This window comes from Trichomycterus rosablanca, chromosome 19 (genome assembly GCF_030014385.1).
Source record: "Trichomycterus rosablanca isolate fTriRos1 chromosome 19, fTriRos1.hap1, whole genome shotgun sequence".
In the NCBI taxonomy this organism is placed as follows: domain Eukaryota; kingdom Metazoa; phylum Chordata; class Actinopteri; order Siluriformes; family Trichomycteridae; genus Trichomycterus; species Trichomycterus rosablanca.
In genome coordinates this window covers 23,036,150-23,063,441 of record NC_086006.1, presented here as the reverse complement: position 1 = coordinate 23,063,441, position 27,292 = coordinate 23,036,150, and the positions used below count along the sequence as shown (strand labels likewise).

The 27,292-nt window shown below is 37.7% G+C and overlaps 1 protein-coding gene across 1 annotated transcript; it reads right to left on the bottom strand.

The window, feature by feature from the left end:
* Nucleotides 1-22,722: 22,722 nt before the first annotated feature.
* On the bottom strand, nucleotides 22,723-26,698 carry LOC134333165 (homeobox protein Hox-A3a-like). Its single transcript, XM_063015022.1, has 2 exons — nucleotides 26,304-26,698; nucleotides 22,723-24,818 (listed from the first exon to the last, which is right to left on the bottom strand). The coding sequence occupies exons 1-2, from the start codon at nucleotides 26,662-26,664 to the stop codon at nucleotides 24,259-24,261; spliced, it is 921 nt and encodes a 306-aa protein (XP_062871092.1). The 5' UTR covers nucleotides 26,665-26,698; the 3' UTR covers nucleotides 22,723-24,258.
* Nucleotides 26,699-27,292: the final 594 nt, after the last annotated feature.

The following is a 27,292-nucleotide window of genomic DNA, read 5'->3' as shown; positions in this document are numbered from 1 at the left end:
CTTGGTACGTTGACAGGGTTTAGCAATTACTTAGAAAGACGAGGAGCATGGACCGTCAGCCATCGCCTTTTATTTAGCAGATAAAAGCTCTGGCAGTGTGAACATGACACATACACCATGTAGGCCCACAGGCAAAGAACATGCAGGATAAAACCCATGTGGATGAATGCGTTAATGTCTATCAGCATAGCACTCAGGTAAAAATAACCTAACACCATGCATGATTAATGTAGTTGTAATAGGGTCTTACCTAAGTTTTTCCCTCTACAGTAGTTACATGACTGTAAGATGAACATTAGTACACATTTAGAAAAGTTCCCCTTTACAGTATTTACGTTATTGTATAGTGGACATAAGTCCACATTGGACAAGTGAAAAACAAGATTATAATTGAATATATTATTATAATGAGTAACTGTTGTTCACAGTTAAATCAAGTAAGTTTTCTTGCTATTTAATCCCTGTGACTGGACATATTTAAACTGTTTAATATTTTGTATCATCTTTACAATCTACTCACAAATATGTGCTTAACATAAATTATTCTTGATTGAATTATTTTAATTCTTCAAACATAAAACAAAAGCATAATTTTAATTGTTATTATTAGGGCCTTCAATGGTTGCTACAGTGCTGCGCCTGGATGCAGTTCTTCATTTAAGGCTTATGGATCTTTATTTCTCAAATCGTATCACTAAAAATCCTAATCGAACCATAAGGACAATTACACAGCAAAGTCGGAAACTAAATCAACACTTAACGTAAATGTACACATTTAAATATGTACATTAATTTTACACAAAGAAACGATATTACATCGCATTAACACAATCGTTGCCAATTAACAAGTAAACTGAAAGTATGTAGCCTATAAATTATTAAGTAAAGTTACGTAATTTCCACTTGAATAAATGTATACCTCATTAAAACTATAGTGTTTTAGTTTTGCTATAGTAAACGTCTACACAGTGTAAACCATCGTTTGATTTTATTCGCTGTAGATTAATTAGCTACAGATGCAACTGTCTGCGATGTAACTGTAGGCCTGCATAACTTTGTATGCAGGATTAATGTTTAATTTATTTTTTTAAAACGTATATATCACAAGGTTTGTTACATTTAACACAATAAAACAAATAAAACTTATAAAATATTAAATGCGTCATAATGTTTGTGCATGACATTGTATGCTTTACTTTTGCCAAAGAAAAATTGACAAAACATGGGATGTTTCCAGGAATATTCAAATTTTCAGTCGAGAAATGAAGACTTTTGTACCAACTGTACCAATGGACTGCACTTTTTTTTTTTAAATAAAGTACTCTGCATCTCCACAAAGTTGAATCAGTTCATCTGGACACAAGTTTGTTGTAGAGATACGTTTCGTCACTCAATCCGAATGACTTCTTCAGTCTGGAGTACTCTGCACATTTTCCAATCAAAATCCACATAAACTGTATATATTTACTGACCGATGATTGACCTTTAAAGCATCAGCGTATTAAGCAAGTGGGTAACATGGTTTTAGGGAGTTAATTTAAAAATAAAAAGTGCACTATGTATGATTATTGACGTAAACATAGCTACTAAGATTTAGTGCAAGAAAAGTTCTTTTGAACGGTCTTTATTTTGTCTTTTGCTCAGCAGATGGTGTCCGTCATCTGTCAGTGATAGGGCCAGTGATAGCTTGGTGGTTAAGGTACTGGACTAGTAAGCAGAAGGTTGCCGGTTCAAGCCCCGCCACCACCAAGTTGCCACTGTTGGGTCCCTGAGCAAGGCCCTTAACCCTCAATTGCTCATCGTGTTCAGCTCATTGTGTAAGTCGCTTTGGATAAAAGCGTCTGCTAAATGCTGAAAATGTAAATGTCAATCAATGATATTGACACGAGTTTGGCAATGCAACTACGCCCATTTGCCTGCACTTGCGCACACCGTGTTTGACAGTAAATCCTCATAATGTTCTGAATGCAGTGGTTTTGAAACCAAACCTTAAGTTGTACCTCGGAGCCCCAGCACGCTCGCGATCTTCACCCACCGCGCGACTACACCGTCTGTACACCGTCTGTACACGTGTTGTCCTTACATGCACCCAGTCCGCTGTCCAGTGTTTCCAGTGATTTGCCTATAAAACATAACACCATAAAAACAATGAGACTTCTTAGGCTCACTGCAAAGATTTACCTAAACAACATATTTAAATGAGTTCAGCTTCTGTTCAACCAGCAGATTTCCATCCCTGCCATAGAGTAAGTGGCCAACCAGTTAGAAATGGTTTAATTGTTCCAAATATTTCAAGTCATTTTACAAAACTTGTTACCAGCTAGTAGATGTGTTTATTATCAAATGTTTTAAAACTTGAAAAACTGGCATGTTTCCATACTATAGAATGTGCAATAGAAATACTCTCATGTGATGATTTTATCTCAACCAGTGTTATATTTTCTACACTTTACATTATTTTCATTCAATAACGATCCCAAACCATAAATTAAAAAATAAACTGTTGGGCCAAACTGGAAACACAGCACTGCAGCAAACATGGACTAAACCCACCTTGTTTTAACTCACGTGTGTAGTTCATTGATGGGCTAAAGAAACTTGATGGGTCATCATGTGAGTCACAATACAGTTAGGGTAATATTTTAATCCATAGAATTTAATTAAAATATTTAAATAAATTGTTACTGTGACACACACTAAAGGTAAAGTAGATTTGACATAAAGATGAAAAATAGCCAGTAGTGAAGAAATGGAAAACCTAGAAGAGAATATGATCTATTTTTTTCGTGTGTGAACCCAGGGATGCTTTTCTAAAATGTAATGTTTTGTAGAATCTTCCTACACCAAATATTAATGATTATTTAATTATTTAAGATTCCCTGGAATCTTGAATAGCATTAGTTTAAGTGTTCTTTCAGATAAATGTAAGCTTACAAGGTAAACTTATAATTAAAAATTTTTTTTTTATTAATAATTAGATAGTAAATAATTAAAATAATTAATAATTAACCCAACAAGCTGACCTCATCTTTCCTCATAGGATGAAGCTTGTTTATGAAATTATTAGAGGGCTAGTTAGCTAGCTGAACGTATGGTACTTAAACATTCTGGATTGGTCCTCCCCGTGTCCGCGTGGGTTTCCTCCGGGTGCTCCGGTTTCCAACCACAGTCCAAAGACATGCAAGTGAGGTGAACTGGAGACACTAAATTGTCCAAGACTGTGTTCGGTATAACCTTAATCTGATGAACCCTGTGTAATGAGTAACTACCGTTCCTGTCATGAATGTAACCAAAGTGTAAAACATGACATTAAAATCCTAATAAACAACAAACAGTCTGGACTCTCTTGCAATGAAAATCAGAATGCCACTCTGACTTGTGGTGAGATGACACATGAGCCAGCGGTGTTTAACACACATGTGCAGTTGTAATATCCTATAAAAATCAGAGAATGGAGACACAAACACTAAATAACCTTTTATGATAGTAAAATCTTATAGTCATACACTGGTGTTAGTTATTAAAGCATGCTGTTTTTATGAAGAATTACATAGGCATAGTTAAAATAGAAACTACATTATTTATAAATGATATTATCAAATCAGTAAAACATTTGAACACTTCTCATGACCCCCCTTTCAAAAAAAAGAAACCAACAGTTTTAACTCTTCATAAATTATTTTACTTCACAGAAATGACTCAAATGAAAGAATTAGATGACTTATACATTGTGTAATTTGATATTCCTTCTATCAGACTGCTATACACAGGAGTCTATGGTCCTGTATAAGCTGAATATTAAAAGTGCAACACTACTTGAACCTTTCCATAGACAGGGAGAGGTAGAGGGCAGTTCAGAAGCAGCATTGCTGTCTATCACCGCCTGTCAAAAGGACCTTCCAGGGACGCTGCTGTGACTGAGACTTCTGGCTGATATGAATACCATGAGATGAATCAGTGTTACAGCCCTACAGCTTAGATATACAAGTACTTTAGAATATAGGCTACAAAGTATGGAAAGGAATCAGAACCAGCTTTTTTCAGGTTGCCTCTAATCAGTATTGTTGGTTCTGTATTCCTGACACTTGTAGTTTGTTCAATAAAAACTTTATAATTCCTTAATTTGTAATTAAATTAAAAGAATTGTATGGGACCAATGATAAGACAACACTCTTGAGCTGGAGATGCCTGGAGAATTATTTTCTGGAGTTCTTTTTATATTCATAAATGCACACTCAACTCTTGCTTAGGCAATGTTACAGATTTCTGTTAAAGACCTAAAGCACCCTCTAGATTTGCTTTTGTGTGTTATAGCAAAATGTTGCCATTTAATTTCATTTTCCAAAGAAGCTGCTATATGTAAATAATAATAAGGCATTATGTTTTACCACCGATTTCTCCTGTTGACAATAGGTCTGTCCTTCCTGGAATCACTGGGCACAGTGCAGTAACACAACCCGGACAGGATGCCAATCCATCACAGGGCCTCAGCCATCCCCCTCCCAGACACAGCCAATCATGTCTCTATGTATACTTCCACCCAATAGCATCACTGGGGATTCAAACCCCGGATCCCGATTTTTTAGTATTTACACCCTAAATATCCCCAACGTCTGGCCCTGAGTAGAAATATCAAGCCAGTGTTGTATGCTTCTATCACATACCATAGTCTTTCTGTATATTGGTTGGGGTAGGTATATAGTACTGTGTTCTTAATAACTTCTATTTAGTGGAGTTCATTTAATCTTTAAAATATGATACAAATAATCACATTACTCTTTAAATTCCACAGAAATCCATACTAACTAAAGGGTGGTAACATACAATAGGCCTTTCAGTACTTTTTACATCGCATACATGCAAGCATTGTATGTATAAACGTGCTTTACGAAGCAAGACATGATAAGACACACCACTGTGAGATTAAATCATGTAGTTTGTTTTCATTTCTAGCACAACTGATCAAGATATGGTGTAACTGACAGTTATTGTTCGAGTGGAAAGAGGTTTAACCTCAAACCTCTTCAGGCAGTTTCTTTTTAGCATTTTTTTCTTAAAGACACACTTTCCTTGTCATCTGTGTCCCTTCCTTAAATAGCGGTGTGGTGAAATATGGGATGCTATAATTGCTCTTTTTAAGAGTCTGTCATTTTTACATAAACAAATAAATCATTGTATATAATTAATACTGACGTAAAGTTGTATTAAGGTCACCTCTTACATGCAGAGACAATCTCCATACAATGCAGTTACTGTCAAATATAAAGACAATAAGGAATTCCTTGTCAGAGTTTAAAAATGATTTTGCATCATCAATGATGTATGACCTTTTATATAATATAATTGACAGTTTGTAAAAGACATTGAGGAATTAAAATAAACATTATTTGGAGAGATCCACATGGAGAAGGGTGAGTGACAGTAAAAGAAACAGTGGAGCAATCAATCCAGATTGCCTTAGTCATCTGGGCATCCTGCCCACAGTAAATCAGGTGCTGTCAGAGCTTAACTGAAGGATAATACTGTGGGAATTTGTACAAAATGCTGGGCGATCCAGTTATGTAGCAGTAAGCTACATAAGCTGTAAGCTTTTATGAGTGATCAGAACAGAAAATTATCCACACATGCTGAGCTAGGCAAATATGCTTGTATTAAGCACTTGTTAATGTACTGTTGTGACAAAACAGCCAGTAGGAAATGCTTTCCACATGTAATTTGCAAATGAGCTAGATGTGGCCAGTGATGCAATGGGTCAAGCCATTGCTACCGTGCTGCCAGCGTCTGTTTCCACCCTACTCAATTTGGGTTTGATCAAAGCTCATAACTTTACTCCAACTTTCGACCAAAAAAAAGAAAAAATCCCAAAATACAAGGAAAATCAGGACACTGAGGTTGAGCATATGACATCGTATAAATATGGCTGCTCACACTGTTGATTTATAAAGTTCATAAACAGTTGTTCTTTAGGTCTATTACCTGGGCTATAGATGTTTGCATGCCCTTTGGTGCTTGGGCAGAGCAAATGAAACTCAAATGTTATCGGCAAAGTCTATAAAGACACAAAGAAAATCATGATTTAAAGAAACTCCAGTGGTTTCTATACTTTTTTTTTACTATACATATTCATATGAGGTCAGGTTGTTGTTGACAGAGATGCATGATTGCTGTAATAAAACTACTACTGAAACTAGACAGGAACCACTTTATCTGCCTTGTCTTCCACAGAATGCCATATTTTCCAAAACAGGGAGACATACCTTGAAATGTCAGCACTTACGTTTTTTTGTAAATATATGGCAAATTCATAGGCATCAGGTACTTGGCCACATAAAACATCCTGGCCTCATGCCCTATTCTAGCATATGGGATTTATACCACACTCTTCCATTTCCAGTTCTTTCAACCACAGCTGAATCACAATTTCAGGTCAGTGCAGGTTTAGAAGACTGTCACTGATAAAATATGTCTGTGAGTTATTTAGCATTGTTTTATCTAAAAGCAGTCTTCCACCTAGTAAGTCGACACCATTTGCATTATTTTGCAGATTTCAAAAGTGATGATGTCTTGGATATATTTTTACTGGTGGTTTAATGGTTAGTACCAGGCTTTATCACTTATGGTAAGATGATTCACTGGGAAATTATTCCGTTTTCCCACACAGCTCTCAGATGTAAATTGCTTTTGACATAATACAGGCCAAGTGTCATCGTATGTGACATTTTATGGGAAATATCAGGAATCTCAAACCACAGCACATATGGCTCCATTTAACGTTTCTCTATAGTAAAGATTCGAGTTTGGCAGACGTTTTTGAGAAAGTTTTAGACCAAGAAATTTTATCATAAACAATGACATGTATACGCCACTAGGATTACCTAAGTTCCTCTGGACTTTATTTGTCTCTAAAAGACAGAGAGCTAGGGGGAGCTGGACTCCCTTAAATTGCCCCAGGAGTCTGTACAGTTGTAGCGGGATGAAATATGCAATGTAGTCAAGTTTAAAATTCTATTTTATGATTATTTTTATACCCAGAAGAGAGGTAAAAATATATGTCTATATACATATCTTATAGTTTTGATTCTTCTTCAAAATTAAGATTTTGTGAACTCTTGTTTTCTTCATGAGTTGGCCTGATGTCTAAAGTAATGACTCTAACCTTACAACTTACTCTTCTTGAATCACAGTTATGGTTATGTTTTAAAGAAAAATAGCAATCAATTGCTATTATTTCATAGCCAAATAATGTAATGCAAGAGCTTAGCTTAAAAACTATTTGCAAGAAAAAAGAGAAAACAGGACTCCTGGCTTTATCTGTCAAATGTAAGAAGAAAACACAACTGGGCAAAGTGGGCTATATTTGTGACCAGAAAGTTGACTCACAATCAAACAGTATGTAACTTTTAGGAATTAAAAAACTTTTATTAAACATTTTATAGCATCGTCTAACAAGCAACTCACATAAGATTTTGTTTAAGAAGTTTGCGTTCATAACTCCGTACCTGACTCAACCCTCATCAGGATAAATCTACAAAAGATATGTAACACACAAGTGAATGAGTAAATAAAGAAGTTGTCCAGTACAAAGAGTAGTCTGGTTAGACTCAGCATGTAAATTTACATTTATGTAATGATTATATAGTCAATACGTGATTTCAGTTAAAAAAGATCGATGTAAACTCCGACGCGACAGCTTTTCACAAAGTTACATGGCAACACCCGTTTTATCCTCTTTTTTTAAACACGCCCAGATGTCAATTTTAATTAAACAAATCTGCAGAAAATCCCGTGTTTTGTTAGGATATGCTCACATTCTTCAGTGGTTGTTTCTAGTGCAGCTACTATCACTGCGTGTAAAAGTTCAGAAAACTTTCCAACTTACCCACGCGTGGTGGATTCTCTTCACCTTCGTCCAGTTGAAGGATTTTTCATTGTAGACGGTCTAAACGCTGGTAAATACACCAAGCTTGGTGTTACAGAGTGCCAGAAACACGAGTTGAGCTTAGATCCTAGATCATCGCATAAGTTTGTTTTATAAACGCGCTCCTTTGGTGTCGAACTCGCATTCTGAAAGTTGGCTCAAAGGTGGGCACTGCACTGCACTCCGGATGATACGAAAGAAGGGCTCTTTGGTAGATCCCAAGAAGCCCTACTAGGGCAAAGGTACAGGTCTCAATTCCGTCAGACGGTGTCCCTTTCCAGTAAAAATGGCTCTTGTACCATCTTTGCATTGGGTCCAAATGCTGATGCCCATCCTGTTGCTTTGATGTTTTGCAGTTTTCAGGTGAAGTTGGGATCTGTGTCTCTGGTACATGTATGATAGGAATAAGAAGTCATAACATTGCCAAATCGTTGGTGTACATATTACCTCTGCTCGAACCGCAAGTGACCCCATCGTCCACTTTGGTAACATGTGCCGCGCACACCGAGCTCGCACACACGCGGCATGAAAGAAACACTCAATTTCTGATTGATAGGCATGACGTGCCCTCTAACTCTTGGCCAATAGCCGGACATCTTCCTCGTCAGAATAAACATTTACTAGCCAAGGCATTTCTAACGAGCCTCTAGGACCTCACTTATTTTGAGCAGCATTTTAAGTAAAAAATTTAAACAACCTAACCATGCTTAACTTTTTAAATGAAGAAAGCTAGTCATACTTTTTTTTAGATTAAAAGTCACAGGACTGGCAAATTAAACAATCACTGGTACATGCATTTTCTTACACAGTCACAAAAGGCCGAGATCAACTGTTTTCAACAAACACTGATAATACAACAGTATTTTATACACTTTCTAGCAAAATCAGGGTTTATTGGCTATTCATGCTCACAAAAGTATACATCACACGTTATTCTAGCAATAGCGCAGGTAACTTAAACTTCACTGAACTCTAATTTCCTTTTTTCCCCGAGTTCCTCCAATAATCTCCCATTTTCCATTTTACTTTCTTTTTAAATACTCATCACTCACCCACACACCTCACACTGTTGCTGTTAGATAGAACTGGTTGGACAACAGAAGTCCAACCAGTAAAGCAGTAAGGATCTGTGTTTAGTGTAAATCTAAATGATACATAAATTATAACATTTTGCCTGAAATAAAATAAAACTTCATTGTAAAAATTAATTATAAATTAAAGAAGTATTTGGGAGAACGATGAAGAGAAAATGTGTGTAGCCTTCTTAATCTGTATTAATTTAATTTAGTGTTTGTAAAAAGCCTGGGTCTAATTTTAGTCCTATTCAAGTTCTTCAGAAATGCTTTAGAGTCAGATGGCACCAGAGTCTCTAGCTCAGGTTAATGCAGCCAAACTGCATTTTTTAGGCCTTTTTTTTTTAATATTAGCCATTTGTATTAACACATTTTATTAAACTTTTTTACTGTCTTACCATGGCTGCACTTATTTATGTGTGAAATGGTTTAGTCCTTTGTTGAACTGTTGAATGTGAATGTCAAAATATAATAGACAGTAATAGATCAAAGCTTTATTGAATGATGGAAAGGCATTTATACATGGCAATAAATTAATTATTTAAACTTTATTAGTAGTATGACATGTTCATTCTTAGTTGAATAATGTAAACATGTTATTTGTAATTTACATTTAAAATGATAAAAGTTATTTTGTATGCTACTAAATCCAAACTGAAAAAGTCCTACTCGGATGGCAAAAACAGTAAAAACAAATTAGGAAACTGCAGTAGACTTTTGCTCTAGACGAAATCTTCGTCCACACATAAACATAAAAATGGCAAGCCATAATCCTATTTTAATATACTCTGCTTTGACTCAATAGCTGGCTGGTCTCTACAATGAGCTGGCTATTAGTGTAATAAAGTATGCAGCCCTTCAGCAAAAAAGGAAAACAAAAGCATACTTGCTTACACTCATGCATACACATACAGGCTTATACACATTATAATAACATATGCAAATATTCTGAGATGTAAAATATACATACGTACATACAACACCTGACCACTATCAACTATCTGAGGTCCACTTATATTTAAATATATAACATGCAGTTGTATGTCTTGAAGTCTCCATTCTAAAGCCTTATGTTTGGTGAATATAAGAAATTTACTGGGATATTTAGTTTGTGTCTATGTTTTGTTCATCACAAATGACATAAATAAAATATGCTTTGTTTAGAATCACAAACAATTACAATAATCACTCTTTAAAAGTGATCTAAATAAAGTGATTTTTATTACCCCTTTTCATTCATAGAACTGGTTGCAACCTGTGAGAGATTTTTATTAACTCCTGCATTAAACACAAAAATGAACCTCCACATATATTTCCAATAAGGGATTTTACTATTGCTTGGCAGTGATTAAAAAACAATGGGTAATAATCATCAGTGTATAGTGGTGCTCGTACAAGCCCAGAGATATGGTCGCAGCTGGAGGAGTTAATGGAATTCTACAGGCAGCTGAGTGACTGAGTGCAATATATCCCTTCCCTCCGTACATTTGCATGGTATACTTATCCATCTTCATGTCAGCTGTGGGGTTACCCAGGGTTCACGCGCTAGCTTGTTTCTCTCCTCTCCGCTCAATAAATAAATCTCTGCAGCTCTCTGTTTACGAGCTGAATATAAATTTGTTTGCAGTCGATTGCAGACCTGTGTGAAGGCATTAGAAATTGTATTTCTGTAATGGCTTTCAGCAGAGTGAGGAGGGGCTGTGGGTGTGAGGAGGGGCAGAAGAACTTGGCTGGGGGAAAAAAGGTGTGAATTTGCCTTTCTTTATGGGACTACACAGTTTTTATTGTCTGGATAAGCTGAAACAGCTCATGGTCAAACCACTATGGTTTTAAATGAATTCTAATGTTGTTTCACTTTCAGAGTACAATATGTTTGGTTTGCATGAAGTATGAAACACCATCCATTGTAGGAGCACATACCTGGGCCTTTACCAGTTTCTGAGTAAAAATGCTGATTTGAAATAGACCTCAGCTTGTTTAGTGGGTTATAACAGCCAAAACTGTACTTAGATCAGTTATAAGGTGCTTATTAATAATGGGAGTCGTTGCATGCTGGCTGGCTCCGAGCACCAAACAGCTTGTATCTAATCAACACATAGATCTACCGGGACAGATGACAAGGAATAGCCAATGCTCATGTTCATAATGAGGTGAGAAGACATTTATTCGAAGACATTTATCATTGTGTGGCTGGAAGAAGACCAGCCAATACAGCTGCCCCACATTTCAATCTTATACCTCTCATAGTGCAATTAATGCTTCTGTCTTGCATTAATACATTTGATGAGCCTTATCCTTTCTTGATGATTCAAGTTTCAGTCCTGGCCATCACACCCTGGGCATTACACCCAGCACCACCCTGATTATGTCACTGGCAAGTCTCTATCCTTGACCCTGACGACAGTACCAGTCAAACAATGTGGCCCTGGTTTAACCTTGCTGCCCTGTTTATTTCTTCTCCTGGGGCAATGCAGACGGCGGGGACAGAGGCAGTGCTGACAGATGACTGTCAGCAGTGGCAGAAAAGTCAGTGTTGTTAATGTAGAGAGAGCCTGTCAGAGATTATCTGATGGTTAAAGCCTGGCGATCTATGTGCCTGCTCACTCCTTTTACTTTATCAAAGAGAAAACACGCTTAGCAGTAGAGGGAGAGCTTGGGGAAGATCACCATACCATGCAGGTAATCAGCAAGAAGATTAGGAGAAGATACTGAGTCTGTATAGTCTTGAAAGTTACATAATATAACTAGCACCAAACAAATGTGGTCAGTTTTAAAGCTGGTGCTGTGTTTTCTCTTCTGGTGAATCAACGGTGTCTCAGACACCACAAACTAAATGATGGTCTCACTAAAAATCTCTTGGTCATCTGTTTAAGTCAGAGGATTTTTATGTTATTTTTATTTTATTTTTTAATAATTTACAATCTATGACCAAAGGTATGTGCCAACCACTCTAAATATTTGAGTTCAGGTGTTTCAGCCACACTTATAGCTGATTAAATTAGGTGTAAAAACATTAATAAACTAAAATAAAATTCACACTTTCAAATTTGTGAAAACAGTTTGGGAAAGGTTCTTTTCTGCTGCACTGTCACTGTACCCTTATGTACCAAGCTAAGTCAATAAAGACATGGTTTGTTGAGAGTGGTGTGAAATTCAGTGACTTCCACAGAGTCCTGAGCTCAATCCCATTAAACACCTTTGGGATGGAAAGTTAATTGTAAGCCAGCCTTTCTTGTCCATCAGTGATCAAAGTTGCAAATGCTCTTTTAAGTGAATGGGCACAATTTTCCACAGACACAAAAAGCCTTCTCATAGAAATGGAGACCACAATAAGGGTGGCAGTACCCTAATGATGCCTATGGTTTTGTGGGAGGTTAATAGTCAGATAATTTTGACCATTTGTTGTAGATTTAGATAATTTAGATAAAGTTCTTACTGTTGCAAGTTTACAGATACATTTACAGATTATTTTATTTGTAACATATTTCATTACAGATTAAATCATTTATATAAGAATTTAACTGAAAGTCATGAGAAATTATTTTTTAAACTAATTTGTAATTCACTCACGAAGTTTGGCACAAAGTTGGTGAGACATGAGCTATCTCTACTTGCGGTGAATCCTTCTTTTATACCAAATCATGATACCCGCATGATTCCAATTCCCCCACTTACTGTGTAATGTGTCAAAAGTTTTTATTATTTTGCCCCTGTCCCAACTTTCTTAATTCAAGGTTCATTAAGATATGATTTGACTAGTTTAGTGTGATGGAACTGAAGTGGCCTGACCTAAATCCGAATGAACACCTTTTGTATGTATTGAAACATTGATTGTGAGTTTTTTATTCATCAGTGCCTAACCACACAAATGTTTTGTCAGAATTGGCACAAATTCCAATAGACACAAAAATCATGAGTAAAGCCCTCCCAGATGTCCATATTCTTAATTTAGTCTATCCCTCTAATTCCAAAACTGTTAACTGGGGCTTACAACAATACAGTGAATTGTAAGTGAATGAAAACAAAGAGGTGATTTGATTCAAAACATAGAAAAGACACAACTGATTCCTGCAGTTATTAATAATAATATATCAGAAAGAAGTTTCTCCATTGTGTCTGTTATGCAGCAGTACACTGTTATGTTGTGTTATGTGACTCTTCTAAGGATATAAATGCTTGGATTCCTTCGTTCCTGCTTGAGCTCAGCAGGCTTTAACACAAACACAGTGACAATGGACCATTCGTCATATCAGCACTCTTGGCTCGTGCTTTCGAAGCTTACCATGGGACATTAACAGGGTTAAACATGTGCTGGGAGGCAATGCTCTTGTCATCATACTGCCATATGCTTCTATGATAGCAAACATAGATCTGTGATGCATTTCTTAAATCCATGTGAGCAGTTCTTTCCTTATCTGTTTTCAGTCATCGAGATGGAGATGATAAATTAGATGTGCAGTATTTACAGTTTTGTAAGACAGTTTTGTCTTTTCATTAAAGATATTTGTCATACTATATCCGGTTAAGTGCAATTAGAGTAACAAAGTAAATGTTATTGCAGCCTTGACTGTAGATCTCATACTCTATATTAGGTAAGACAGGTGACAGTCATCATCATGGCACCTTGTTCATCATCAGCAATTAACTTTAACTTAAGCTAATTTAAAGCATAATTGATCCTTATAATGCAGTGCTTAAAATGACAGTAACAGTTGTACAGGATGCAGGAAGTCAAATTGTAAAGATTAATGAGTGCTTTCAGCTGAGTTATAACCCATCTACCTGAGTGATGCTTACACCACATTCCACACCAGCAGGCAGACAAATAAATAAAACCCATAAAGGTGACACTGGGAATTGATACTTAACAGCTATTCTGAACAGCAAGCTCTGGGAGTAGTAGAATGTCAGAGGGAGGAAGAAAGAGACAAAAAATACAATACGGTCTGTACTGGCCAAAGGTTGCTCATTACACACAGAACTCATCTTGTTTATTATTATTAGACATACCTAAATGCATGTTTGTGCAAGGTGCCTGGGATTGCTATTGATTACCACTTTGAGGCACACACTGTTAGTCATGTTTTATATGGTTAGTAGTGCAAGTATAAAGAGATGAACCTTGATAGCAGTTTAAATAGGAAAAACTCAGCCACATGGGTTAAGCTCCACTTTGTCTAATTGATACTTAAAATGACATTTCATTATAATTAATTATGTTTTACACTCCAATTTTCAATACTGTACTCAGCCATGAGAAATCTGAAGAAAAAAATGTAGATTTTAATGCCTGGTGGACCATCTGTTATATTAATTGACTGTGCAAGGAATTGATTAAATCCAATTTCCAGATCCTTAACTAGATTGTGGGATTACTAACTAAATCTGGAATGTGATGTATGGATGGTGTCTTGTGGGTCATGTAGTGCAAGTCTTGATTAAGACATTCCACCAATTATTCAAACATAAATCCAGTAAGACCTTATCAAGACTGCTCTGATAAAAAAACCCATTTTTGATAGAGTATTTTTATGGTTTTATGCTAATCATCAACCTGACTGAATTATTTACTTCCTGTTAGGAATTTGTGTCTCGATTACCTTTCTAAATTCTGAATAAATAATTAACAAAGTCAAGTACCTTTAGAAACAACTCTTTTCTCACCAACAATAGTTGGTTGATTGTCAGTAGTTCTGATTTAGATGTAACTAAATGGAATTTAATTTTTCTCTTAACTTTTGTTTAGTACTAGGTTGAGACACATTTGGCAGCTACTTTTTACTCAACCACTTAAGGACATTTACACAGCTTAAGCATTCTGCCAGTGAATTTCTCTGTATCATACATTGTTTATTTTCCCAGTAAGCATATAACCACTCTATGCTGCAAAAAAGCATCACCATAACATAATGGTCTTACCAGGTTGATGCTTGACAAAAATAGCCATATTCATTGCTATTTGCTGACTGTCCCCTTGTGCACAAATCAAGATCTTTAAAGACATAAAAACAACTTGGTTTACAGAAACTCCAGTGGTCTGCACAGAGCCCTGACCTCAGTCCCACTGAACAGCTCTGGAATGAACTGAAACATTAATTGTGGTTTTCTTGACCAACAACAGTGGTCAAATACAAAACGACCACAGAAATACTCTTTAACATGAATTCCCTTAGACATAATTCAGTCTTGTAAAAGACTTCTCAGAAAAGTGGCTGTTCTTAAAGCAGAAAAGATCACATTTGTTTTTGAAATGGGAAAAGCCTATGGTTAGGTATAGTGTGTCTCATTAGCCATTTTAAAGATTGCCACTGACTTTGACAGCCGAACAACCGATGCAGTGTGGCTGTCGTTCCAAGTTTTCCAAATGGACTAAACCAAGCTCTGAGATATGGTCAGTGTTTAAGAGAAGGTCTTTATTATTATACTTCACACAATCTATACCATACTGACCTATAGGGGATGGGATCCAAAGGATGGAATCTGTGCAAAATAACTGGAAACAGATGATTTACAGATTTATTGCACCTGCATTAGTTAGTAAAGTAACTAGTGTTGCATTAGATTTGAACATGCAACATAGATTTAAAATGAGGTAAATAGTTGATAGGTTCTTGCCTTGTTTTTTACTTGATACTTTAACATTTTTAGGTTGCACAATATGTTGTTCATGCTGAGTAAAAGCTGTAATAGAACTGACATTTACATTGAAGTGAAGAAAAACAAGACTGATAACTAACCAGTAGCCAAAATAAAAGACTGTATGTATAATTATATATATTATAAAATTGTAGCAAATGTCAAATTTATATTAATGTGCCATAATATTGTTGTCTGATTGTGGGTGAGTTTTGTCTGTAGGTCTTGTGTTTAGTTGTGGGTGTTTTTCTCCGCTGAATATGTAAAGCTCCGTGGTTTTGTGTGTTTTCCTGCAGAGTATTTTTATTATGCAAATATTGTATTATTTTATTACCATCCATGCTAAGTGAAAAATCTCTTCGCCTCCCCTTTTAGAATAACATGAGTTATTATGTGCAATGAATTCATAGATCATAGCAATCAAAAAACAATACTTTAAGAGTACATTGTACATTGATTGCTCCCAGGGCCATTAATATATTTTAAGCAATTGTGCAGGCTGTGGAGGACTATAATTTGGTTTTCTCACATGTTTTGCAGCATGAAAAAAACTGCATAATGCAGGCCTGCTGGAGCTCTGTGCACTGCAGGATTGGAGTGGAGTTTACCCTTTGTAGTTTTCACTGTCTAAAAATAGGACTTTTTACTGGCTGAGCAGTTAGGGGGGTCTTTCTTTTTCTCTCTGATCCGTGGCCAAAGCTCATGTAATGTTCCTTAATGTGCCTATAAATCACCAATGGTCAGCCGGTGCACACAAGTATGTAAAGAATTCAATGTGGCTTCCATCTAATTTCCTCCACTTCTCTTCTTTAAACATCCACTAAAGCAAAGTCCCTAGGCTCAGTTGATTTTTTTTTTGGGTTCATTATGTAGTGGATTAAATAATGGATTTAGAAATACATGGACAAGTGGGCTTGTTAAGCTGAAATTCTATATAGAACACCTGGTTACATGGTGATAAATCTAAATTAGGGCTGACCGTTATTTTTTAAGTTACGCTTGCCATTTAATCTGATTAAACATGATGTTTGATAAAAGCTTCAGGACTGCTACTTTTTTTTTTTTTCAGTGGCCTGCTGTAAAGCCTGTAAAGGTTCAAGCCCCACCATACTCAAATTGCCACTGTTGGGCCCCCTTAAACAAGGCCTGTAACTCTCAAATGTATTTCCTCATTAAATCACCACAGCCTAGCTGCCAAACTGCTCAAACTTATTTATTCACAGTTGTAAGTCGCTTTGGATAATAGTGTCTACTAAATGCCATAAAGGCTTGGAGAAGTATTAGCTCAGTGGTTAAGGTACTGGCCCAATTATTAGAAGGTTGCTGATTCAGAACTGCCAAGGTGCCACTGTTGGGTCCCTGAGCGAGGCCATTAACCCCTTAGTTGCTTGCTCGGTTTCCAGTAACAATTGCGTTGGATAAAAGTTTCCCTTCATTTCATTGTTTTAGAACCGAATCTTCTGACACTGCTAGCACTGAAAAATGTACAGAGGATTGACAAAATAATGGAAACCTGTAACCATATGTTAGTATTAGTACGTTCTTCCTAAAATACTGCTATAGATCTCCTGAGTCAGGGTTTGTTGGATGATTTTAAAAGAAAAATTAATCCTTGGGTGAGCATGGTCGTGATATTGTTTACAATCTGCACTGCAGATTGAGGCCATCTCATCCATGTATTGTGAGTCAGTTTTACACTTAATAGTTTCTATATCACTCAGGTCATAACTAAGAAGGTAGATTTCAGTCATACTGTGTGGTGTTAGTTTAGGCTAATTAATGATAAAGACATTTTTGAGACCTTTTTCTGTTCTGTAACAAGGGCACCAATGGTCTTTGAGCTAGGTTCACATCTGTGATATAGTTTCTTAAAAAATGAGGTTTCACATGGTGTCCTGTTTTGGGCCACCATATGAGGTTAAAAAACCCCAAAATCTTTTCAAGCTTAGTACATTTAAATTAAAAGCATTTACAATGAATGTAAAATTATTCCAATACAAGAAGCCTCTTCATAAAGTGAATACTGCTCTTAGTCCTGAGAAAATATAATTGAGAGGCCAATTCTTGCTTTGCGTAAGGAATGCTACTGCCCAGTGATGGATGGTAAGGAAGAGATACAGCTAAATATATATATATATATATACAGTATATATACAGTATATATATATATATATATACAGTGTATCACAAAAGTGAGTACACCCCTCACATTTCTGCAGATATTTAAGTATATCTTTTCATGGGACAACACTGACAAAATGACACTTTGACACAATGAAAAGTAGTCTGTGTGCAGCTTATATAACAGTGTAAATTTATTCTTCCCTCAAAATAACTCAATATACAGCCATTAATGTCTAAACCACCGGCAACAAAAGTGAGTACACCCCTTAGTGAAAGTTCCTGAAGTGTCAATATTTTGTGTGGCCACCATTATTTCCCAGAACTGCCTTAACTCTCCTGGGCATGGAGTTTACCAGAGCTTCACAGGTTGCCACTGGAATGCTTTTCCACTCCTCCATGACGACATCACGGAGCTGGCAGATATTCGAGACTTTGCGCTCCTCCACCTTCCGCTTGAGGATGCCCCAAAGATGTTCTATTGGGTTTAGGTCTGGAGACATGCTTGGCCAGTCCATCACCTTTACCCTCAGCCTCTTCAATAAAGCAGTGGTCGTCTTATAGGTGTGTTTGGGGTCATTATCATGCTGGAACACTGCCCTGCGACCCAGTTTCCGGAGGGAGGGGATCATGCTCTGCTTCAGTATTTCACAGTACATATTGGAGTTCATGTGTCCCTCAATGAAATGTAACTCCCCAACACCTGCTGCACTCATGCAGCCCCAGACCATGGCATTCCCACCACCATGCTTGACTGTAGGCATGACACACTTATCTTTGTACTCCTCACCTGATTGCCGCCACACATGCTTGAGACCATCTGAACCAAACAAATTAATCTTGGTCTCATCAGACCATAGGACATGGTTCCAGTAATCCATGTCCTTTGTTGACATGTCTTCAGCGAACTGTTTGCGGGCTTTCTTGTGTAGAGACTTCAGAAGAGGCTTCCTTCTGGGGTGACGGCCATGCAGACCAATTTGATGTAGTGTGCGGCGTATGGTCTGAGCACTGACAGGCTGACCCCCCACCTTTTCAATCTCTGCAGCAATGCTGACAGCACTCCTGCGCCTATCTTTCAAAGACAGCAGTTGGATGTGACGCTGAGCACGTGCACTCAGCTTCTTTGGACGATCAACGCGAGGTCTGTTCTGAGTGGACCCTGCTCTTTTAAAACGCTGGATGATCTTGGCCACTGTGCTGCAGCTCAGTTTCAGGGTGTTGGCAATCTTCTTGTAGCCTTGGCCATCTTCATGTAGCGCAACAATTCGTCTTTTAAGATCCTCAGAGAGTTCTTTGCCATGAGGTGCAGTGTTGGAACTTTCAGTGACCAGTATGAGAGAGTGTGAGAGCTGTACTACTAAATTGAACACACCTGCTCCCTATGCACACCTGAGACCTAGTAACACTAACAAATCACATGACATTTTGGAGGGAAAATGACAAGCAGTGCTCAATTTGGACATTTAGGGGTGTAGTCTCTTAGGGGTGTACTCACTTTTGTTGCCGGTGGTTTAGACATTAATGGCTGTATATTGAGTTATTTTGAGGGAAGAATAAATTTACACTGTTATATAAGCTGCACACAGACTACTTTTCATTGTGTCAAAGTGTCATTTTGTCAGTGTTGTCCCATGAAAAGATATACTTAAATATCTGCAGAAATGTGAGGGGTGTACTCACTTTTGTGATACACTGTATATATATATACAGTGTATCACAAAAGTGAGTACACCCCTCACATTTCTGCAAATATTTCATTATATCTTTTCATGGGACAACACTATAGACATGAAACTTGGATATAACTTAGAGTAGTCAGTGTACAGCTTGTATAGCAGTGTAGATTTACTGTCTTCTGAAAATAACTCAACACACAGCCATTAATGTCTAAATAGCTGGCAACATAAGTGAGTACACCCCACAGTGAACATGTCCAAATTGTGCCCAAATGTGTTGTTGTCCCTCCCTGGTGTCATGTGTCAAGGTCCCAGGTGTAAATGGGGAGCAGGGCTGTTAAATTTGGTGTTTTGGGTACAATTCTCTCATACTGGCCACTGGATATTCAACATGGCACCTCATGGCAAAGAACTCTCTGAGGATGTGAGAAATAGAATTGTTGCTCTCCACAAAGATGGCCTGGGCTATAAGAAGATTGCTAACACCCTGAAACTGAGCTACAGCATGGTGGCCAAGGTCATACAGCGGTTTTCCAGGACAGGTTCCACTCGGAACAGGCTTCGCCAGGGTCGACCAAAGAAGTTGAGTCCACGTGTTCGGCGTCATATCCAGAGGTTGGCTTTAAAAAATAGACACATGAGTGCTGCCAGCATTGCTGCAGAGGTTGAAGACGTGGGAGGTCAGCCTGTCAGTGCTCAGACCATACGCCGCACACTGCATCAACTCGGTCTGCATGGTCGTCATCCCAGAAGGAAGCTGACGCACAAGAAAGGCAGCAAACAGTTTGCTGAAGACAAGCAGTCCAAGAACATGGATTACTGGAATGCCCTGTGGTCTGACGAGACCAAGATAAACTTGTTTGGCTCAGATGGTGTCCAGCATGTGTGGCGGCATCCTGGTGAGAAGTACCAAGACAACTGTATCTTGCCTACAGTCAAGCATGGTGGTGGTAGCATCATGGTCTTGGGCTGCATGAGTGTTGCTGGCACTGGGGAGCTGCGGTTCATTGAGGGAAACATGAATTCCAACATGTACTGTGACATTCTGAAACAGAGCATGATCCCCTCCATTCGAAAACTGGGCCTCATGGCAGTTTTCCAACAGGATAACGACCCCAAACACAACCTCCAAGATGACAACTGCCTTGCTGAGGAAGCTGAAGGTAAAGGTGATGGACTAAACCCAATTGAGCACCTGTGGCGCATCCTCAAATGGAAGGTGGAGGAGTTCAAGGTGTCTAACATCCACCAGCTCCGTGATGTCATCATGGAGGAGTGGAAGAGGATTCCAGTAGCAACCTGTGCAGCTCTGGTGAATTCCATGCCCAGGAGGGTTAAGGCAGTGCTGGATAATAATGGTGGTCACACAAAATATTGACACTTTGGGCACAATTTGGACATGTTCACTGTGGGGTGTACTCACTTATGTTGCAGCCATTTAGACATTAATGGCTGTGTGTTGAGTTATTTTCAGAAGACAGTAAATCTACACTGCTATACAAGTTGTACACTGACTACTCTAAGTTATATCCAAGTTTCATGTCTATAGTGTTGTCCCATGAAAAGATATAATGAAATATTTGCAGAAATGTGAGGGGTGTACTCACTTTTGTGATACACTGTATATATATCAGCTAAAACTACGTCCTTGTTTCTACACTCACTGTCCATTTTATCAGCTTCACTGACCATACAGAATCACTTTGTAGTTCTACAATAACTGACTGTACCACCACAGAGCAGGTATTATTTGGGTGGTGGATCATTCTCAGCACTGCAGTGACACTGACATATGGTGGTGGTGTGTTAGTGTGTGTTGTGCTGGTATGAGTGGATCAGACACAGCAGTGCTGATGGAGTTTTTAAACACCTCACAGGCGCTGCTTGACTGAGAATAGTCCACTAACCAAAAATATCCAGCCAACAGCTTCCCATGGACAGCGTCCTGTGACCACTGATGAAGGTCTAGAAGATGACCAACTCAAACAGCAGCCATAGATCAGCGATCGTCTCTGACTTTACATCTACAAGGTGGACCAACTAGGTAGGAGTGTCTAATAGAGTGGACAGTGAGTGGACACAGTATTTAAAAACTCCAGCAGCGCTGCTGTTTCTGATCCACTCATACCAGCACAACACACACTAACACACCACCACCATGTCATTGTCACTGCAGTGCTGAGAATGATACACCACCTAAATAATACCTGCTCTGTGGTGTTCCTGTGGGGGTCCTGACCATTGAAGAACAGGGTGAAAACAGGCTAAAAAGTATGTAGAGAAACATATGGACTACAGTCAGTAATTGTAGAACTACAAAGTGCTTCTATATGGTAAGTGGGGCTGATAAAATTGACAGTGAGTGTAGAAACAAGGAGGTGGTCTTAATGTTATAGCTGATTGGTGTATATATAGTCAGGTGTGCAGAAATTAAATGTCATTTTAATGAAGGCATTAAACTGAACTTAGCATACACACAGGATCGAATTTATTAAGTTACCAATTATATTTTACCAAACCTATCTGGACATATTCCCAAAAAGTAAGAATTGAGATCATATAAGTAAACGTTCAGCAATAACTCACCTATCAAAGACTGATTGAAATCACCAAGGTCAATTAGGCCTTAATCAAAAAATGATTTATCATCAAGCATAAACTGAAATTAAAGGTGATATTTCTGAAAAAGGAGATGTTTTTGCTAGTCCTTGCTTGGTTTTCTAAAATGACTCACAATGACACCTTAATTAAACATAATTAATCAAAATGAGCTATGGCCCAAAAAACCCAGGCACGGCACCCGCCAGTGTTTCCCTGTCCATGCTACCACTACTACTAATGTAACTAATGTAAGTTTTTGATAATAGAGAAAAAAAACAAAAACAAACGTGTGAGTATAATCTTGTGGTGTGTCACTTTGCTCACTGACGAAGAGCAGGCCTGGAATTGGGATGCGGAAGGTGGGGGCAGCAAGCTGGCAGCGCTGATGCCCAGCGGGTTCGCCACTCAGCGACTGCAGCGATGGAGAGAGAGAAAAAGAGAGAGGCCTTGTCTGAATGATTAATGTTAGGAGAGTGAGAGGCGGGGTGGGGGAGGGCACGCTTATGTAGATTGTTTTACAGAATAAAAAAATGCACTATAGCTGGATGCAAAAAAATTTTTCAAAGTCCACCTTTAAACAAAGAGTAAACCTTTATCAACACAGAGACATCAGTGCATTAGTGAAAAAAGGATCTTTTTGAAGATTGCTTGGGAATCACAATAAGGAGCATGACACCTTCTGGATTTTGCTACATATATTTATTAATTTTGTAATATTCAACTGACATACAAATAATTCCAAAAACACATTTTTAGAGTATTATTAACATTTGCTTTCAAGCTTGTTTGTACAGTGGTGGTTAAAAATGTTATTGCAAGTTTAAATAAGGGTCTTAGTATAACTGGTAAAAAGTGAAAATAGCATTTCAGAATAAGAACATAAAACCACCTGTCTAAGAGGATTGTGTATTTATTGGTGTGGGTGTTTTCTGCTGAGTCAGTACCCTAATGACTTGTAGTTATTTTGAAAGTGAATATTTTCACCCTGTCAGAATATTCCAGAGGAGAATATAAGGTAATCTGTCCACGAACTGAATATGAGGCACTGATTTATGCAGTGGGACAAAAATCCTTTTTTTTTTTTTACAAGTGAAGTTTTGGAGCGGCATAGTCAAAGTACACAATAAAGATGGTGTTGATAATCTGTTCATGCCCACAAATTGAGCACTGTGTCTGAATTAGGGTAAAGAAGAGCGGGCTAAAAATGTATCCACAGTACTGTGAAAGTCTAAATTAAAATTAGTTTTAGTAATTGCTGTTATAGTTGGTGCAATGGGTTATTAAGTCAAAACACAATTTATACACAAGTGATCAAGGTATTGAAGAACTTTGTTTCATGAAGAAAAAAACGTTTTACATGTTTTGTGTTTTGCTCAAGTTTAATTTGTGTAATATTATAATTAATTTAATAAGCTGTGACAATAATGTGTAACAACGAAAGTAACTGAATTTTTATTTTAAATATGCTTGATAACTCGGTTCTTCCAATATCATTGCATTAATGCACCATGCACAGTATGCTATGATGTGTAACTCTGACTATTTATTTTTACACCATACAGTATCTATCAATATCCATCTATGTACACAAATAAGTTATTTTTTTAACTGAACATTACTTCTTCAAATAATTTAGTCACAGGAGGAAATTAATTTAAAGTTCTGGAATAAAACAAAAACACATCTTACATGTGGTATAATTAAAGAGCATAAATATGGTTTGACACATACATAAGGCAATACGTTATCCTCTCACATTTAACATTAAAATAATAACTGCACATGCTAGTGTTGGGTGCTTACATTGAACTAAGCATTAGCTGTGCTCATAAGATTCACTCTCAAAAGTGGGCACACGTCCATGTTTAATAAATCTCTGTACTTTTCCCAGAGTCTGTTCCAGCTTATCCACAGAGGAATCCCTCCCAGCTTCACTGCATATTGGCTGATAACGTAATGTAATTCTCCTCAGGCCCTTCGCCCACGATAGTGAACTTGGCTCAGCAGCTCTACAAAGTCAATGATCTGCCTGTAAATCAACTTCTTAGGGCAACAAATCCTGTCTCTTCTTAAAATGTTGGCAGGTATAGGAGTGTGCTTAGAGGGAGTATGGCATGGCAATCCAATCTCATGCAACAGGAATTTTAACAAGCAAGGCTGATTTTGTTGGATTTTATATAAATTAAGTCAAAGCACGAATAATCGAAGATCTGACTCTGACTTTTCATACCTATAACTTGTCATACCAGCCCTTGTTTTGCTTGTGCAAAGAGGGGTCTGGGCCTGAGACTAAAAGTGAATCTCCAGGTGTGGCCACAGGAACATTATTATGGTCCATTGCTGTGCCGGTGACAGGTACAGGTGACTTTGTATAGAAGAACCAATCTCTGTGCATCGGCTCAAAGTTGCGTTGAGTACATTTTACACTGGACGTTGGCTGTTTCACATACTGGAACATGTGTGAGGCTGTGTCCATTGCACCATCTGGTCCTGCAGAAGAAGGGAAACCTAAATATGATGGCCAAGCTGTCACCTTCCCTTTGTAATTCTTCTTGTACTTCATGCGGCGGTTCTGGAACCAGATTTTAATCTGCTGGTCAGTGAGCTTTAGCACTGAGGCCATCTCAAGGCGCCGTGGTCGACACAGGTAGGCACTGAAGTAAAACTCTTTTTCAAGCTCCAGTAGCTGGGAGGAGGTAAAAGCAGAACGTGTACGCTTCTTGTTGGAGCTGTTGTCATTTCTTTTTGTGCTTTCTGTAGTAAAGATCTCACTGCTACATGTTGATAAGCCTGGGAAAACATAGATATTTGTGGTCTGAAAATACATCCTGTATATAGATTGTGTTCTTTCCGATTTTATAGCAGAAAAGTATGTAGTAAGTAGTAGTATGTAGTGGCGGTGCTTTTTTCACTTTGTCACCTAAATGCTCGTACACTATTCGGCCAAAGTATTTAGGCATCCTTAATAATAGTTAGGTTAGGGTGTTTAAGCTACTGTCATTGCCAATGTGTAAACATCAGTTAAATAAAATAAACTGTATGCTTTTAACATTTTGCAACAGTAAGAAAGGCATTTTCCTGTTCCCACATGACTAGCTAGGGCGATAAAAACATGGTTTGATGAATTTGGTGTGAAGAAACTCTACCCTGATCTCAACCTTAATAAACAACTTTGAGATGTATAAGAAAGTTGATTGTAAGCCTGGCCTTGCAAATACTTTTTTTTACTTAATGGTCAAAAATTCCCACAGACACACACTAATCTTATAATTATAGTTATACTGGAACAGTATAGGCCTGTGTTAAATTCCCACAATGAGCACTAAGGGTAGACTTTCCATGATTATTAAATACTGTGAGGGTTCTTGGTTTGTTTTTTACATGAAGTTAAGCAAATGTAATGTATTTATTCACACACACAATTTAATCTTCAGAGAGACAGAGTAATACCACAGATCAAAATCCATGTGCATATCAGCAATGGTTAATAATAGTGTTTTGAATATTTTCAGTGGGTAAAAACAATTAAGCATTCCATTACTTAATTGCCTGTCCCACATGCTCTTGCAATACATTAAAATGTACATTTTACAGAAGTTTGAGTTATTTATAACAGGTTTATGGGATTATATATAGGCCTAGTGCCCAATCTGAAGTGTATTCCTGCTTTGCACCCAGTGTTTCTGACAGTGGACTCACTGCAACCCTGATTAACACTAAGGGATGGAATGATGGAATTTCACTGGTCACTGATGTTTTAGACAGAGTGTGACAGCTAGGAACTATGACATCACTGACCTTTAAATAAGTAAATCACAGTAGTAGATTATCTTCAAATCAGTGACACGTGATGAAAATGTGAGCTTGCTAAACACAGTAGTAATAAATATTGCATTAAACCAACATTTAGCAAATGTCAAATAGAAGATTTTTAAAAAGCTCAGCATCAATGATAGTCAAAATGTATTGCAGACTAATGAGAAAATAAGATAAATGAATATTTAAAAAATAAAAAAAACGATGTAATGATTGATGCATTGATCATAACAGCCTTTTACAGTGCCACCAAGTGGGACAGACTTTGCCACGAGAATCAAATAATGACCCAATTGATAAAAGGTTTGATTACCATTTCAGTCCTCTAATTAATAACTAACTGACTGTTGTCAGTAATTCTTTAATCAGTTATTGACTGGAAGATGGATCTAATATGAGATTTACTTATTAGTTTCCTTCTAATTTAATCATCAATGACAAATGGCAACGGTTTCAAACCTGGTTGACAGAAGTTTGGTGTATCAGGACCTGTGGTTGACTGCGCCTCTCTCATCCAGGGGTAGATCTTAAAAAAGATGCCACTGTTCTTGCTTGTTCCATTAGCTTTGACTAAAACGTCATCGTTTTGGTCCACCTGGGTCATGCAATGAGGTCGGATTCCATTCTTGGCAGAGTTGACGCCGCTACAGTGCTCAGACAGTTTCTGGATGTAAGAATGGTCTTGCAGAGTCCATATGTGGCCTTCACCGTCCCCGTGATGGTCGAGTGAAGGTTTGCCATGCTGCAAAACGCTGCTGTAACATTGTTGGTCCGCTGAATAAAAAAGCTGATGATTAGAAAGTGGATGTGGCACATACATATTATTACTGTTGTTTAATATGTGGAATGATACAGTTTCCATTATAATACAATGCTTGTCTAACTATATGAGTTGAATTATTAATCTTGTTTGTCCGATAAACGACAAGTAAAAGTAACGTTCACTCACTCGCATTTAATTACCAAGGCGACGCGACCGAAGCCTGGAGTCACGTGACAGGCCAATAGCCAATAGAGTTGCGCGGTGTATGACACCAGAGTTGCAAAGTGTCCAAGAGCAACTTCTTGCCGGAGGATAACAGCGTCTTCGTCTCCATGCTGACCTTCTGTTGTTATTATCAGTATTGACTAACCTGTAAAAAAATCAAACAGCGAACAGGACAGTGTACGTTACTGGCGATCTCAGAGAATGCAGCCTGCAGAGCGACGAAAGAACATACAAGACAAATGGATGAACTGATAATGAAGAGCTGGGAAACACTGGGATAATGTTTTTATCCGTGGATTTACAGAATACAAAATGTGCTTAACCTGACATAAAACGAACGTTGGCTTGTTAGGAAAAATGTACAGGTATATGTTTAATGCAGTTGTGGTAGGTGTTGTTTATTAAGAGTTGTGGTATGTATTGTAAATTCCCAATATATTTCGATATGTTTTGCTAGGAT

Bases quoted from the DNA above. Each gene is read 5' to 3' on its own strand.
- LOC134333165 (XM_063015022.1), bottom strand. From the start codon at position 26,664: ATGTATGTGCCACATCCACTTTCTAATCATCAGCTTTTTTATTCAGCG. The intron at 24,819-26,303 runs GTTTGAAACCGT...ATGTTTTCCCAG, and splicing joins ACCAAACTTCTGTCAACCAG to GCTTATCAACATGTAGCAGT.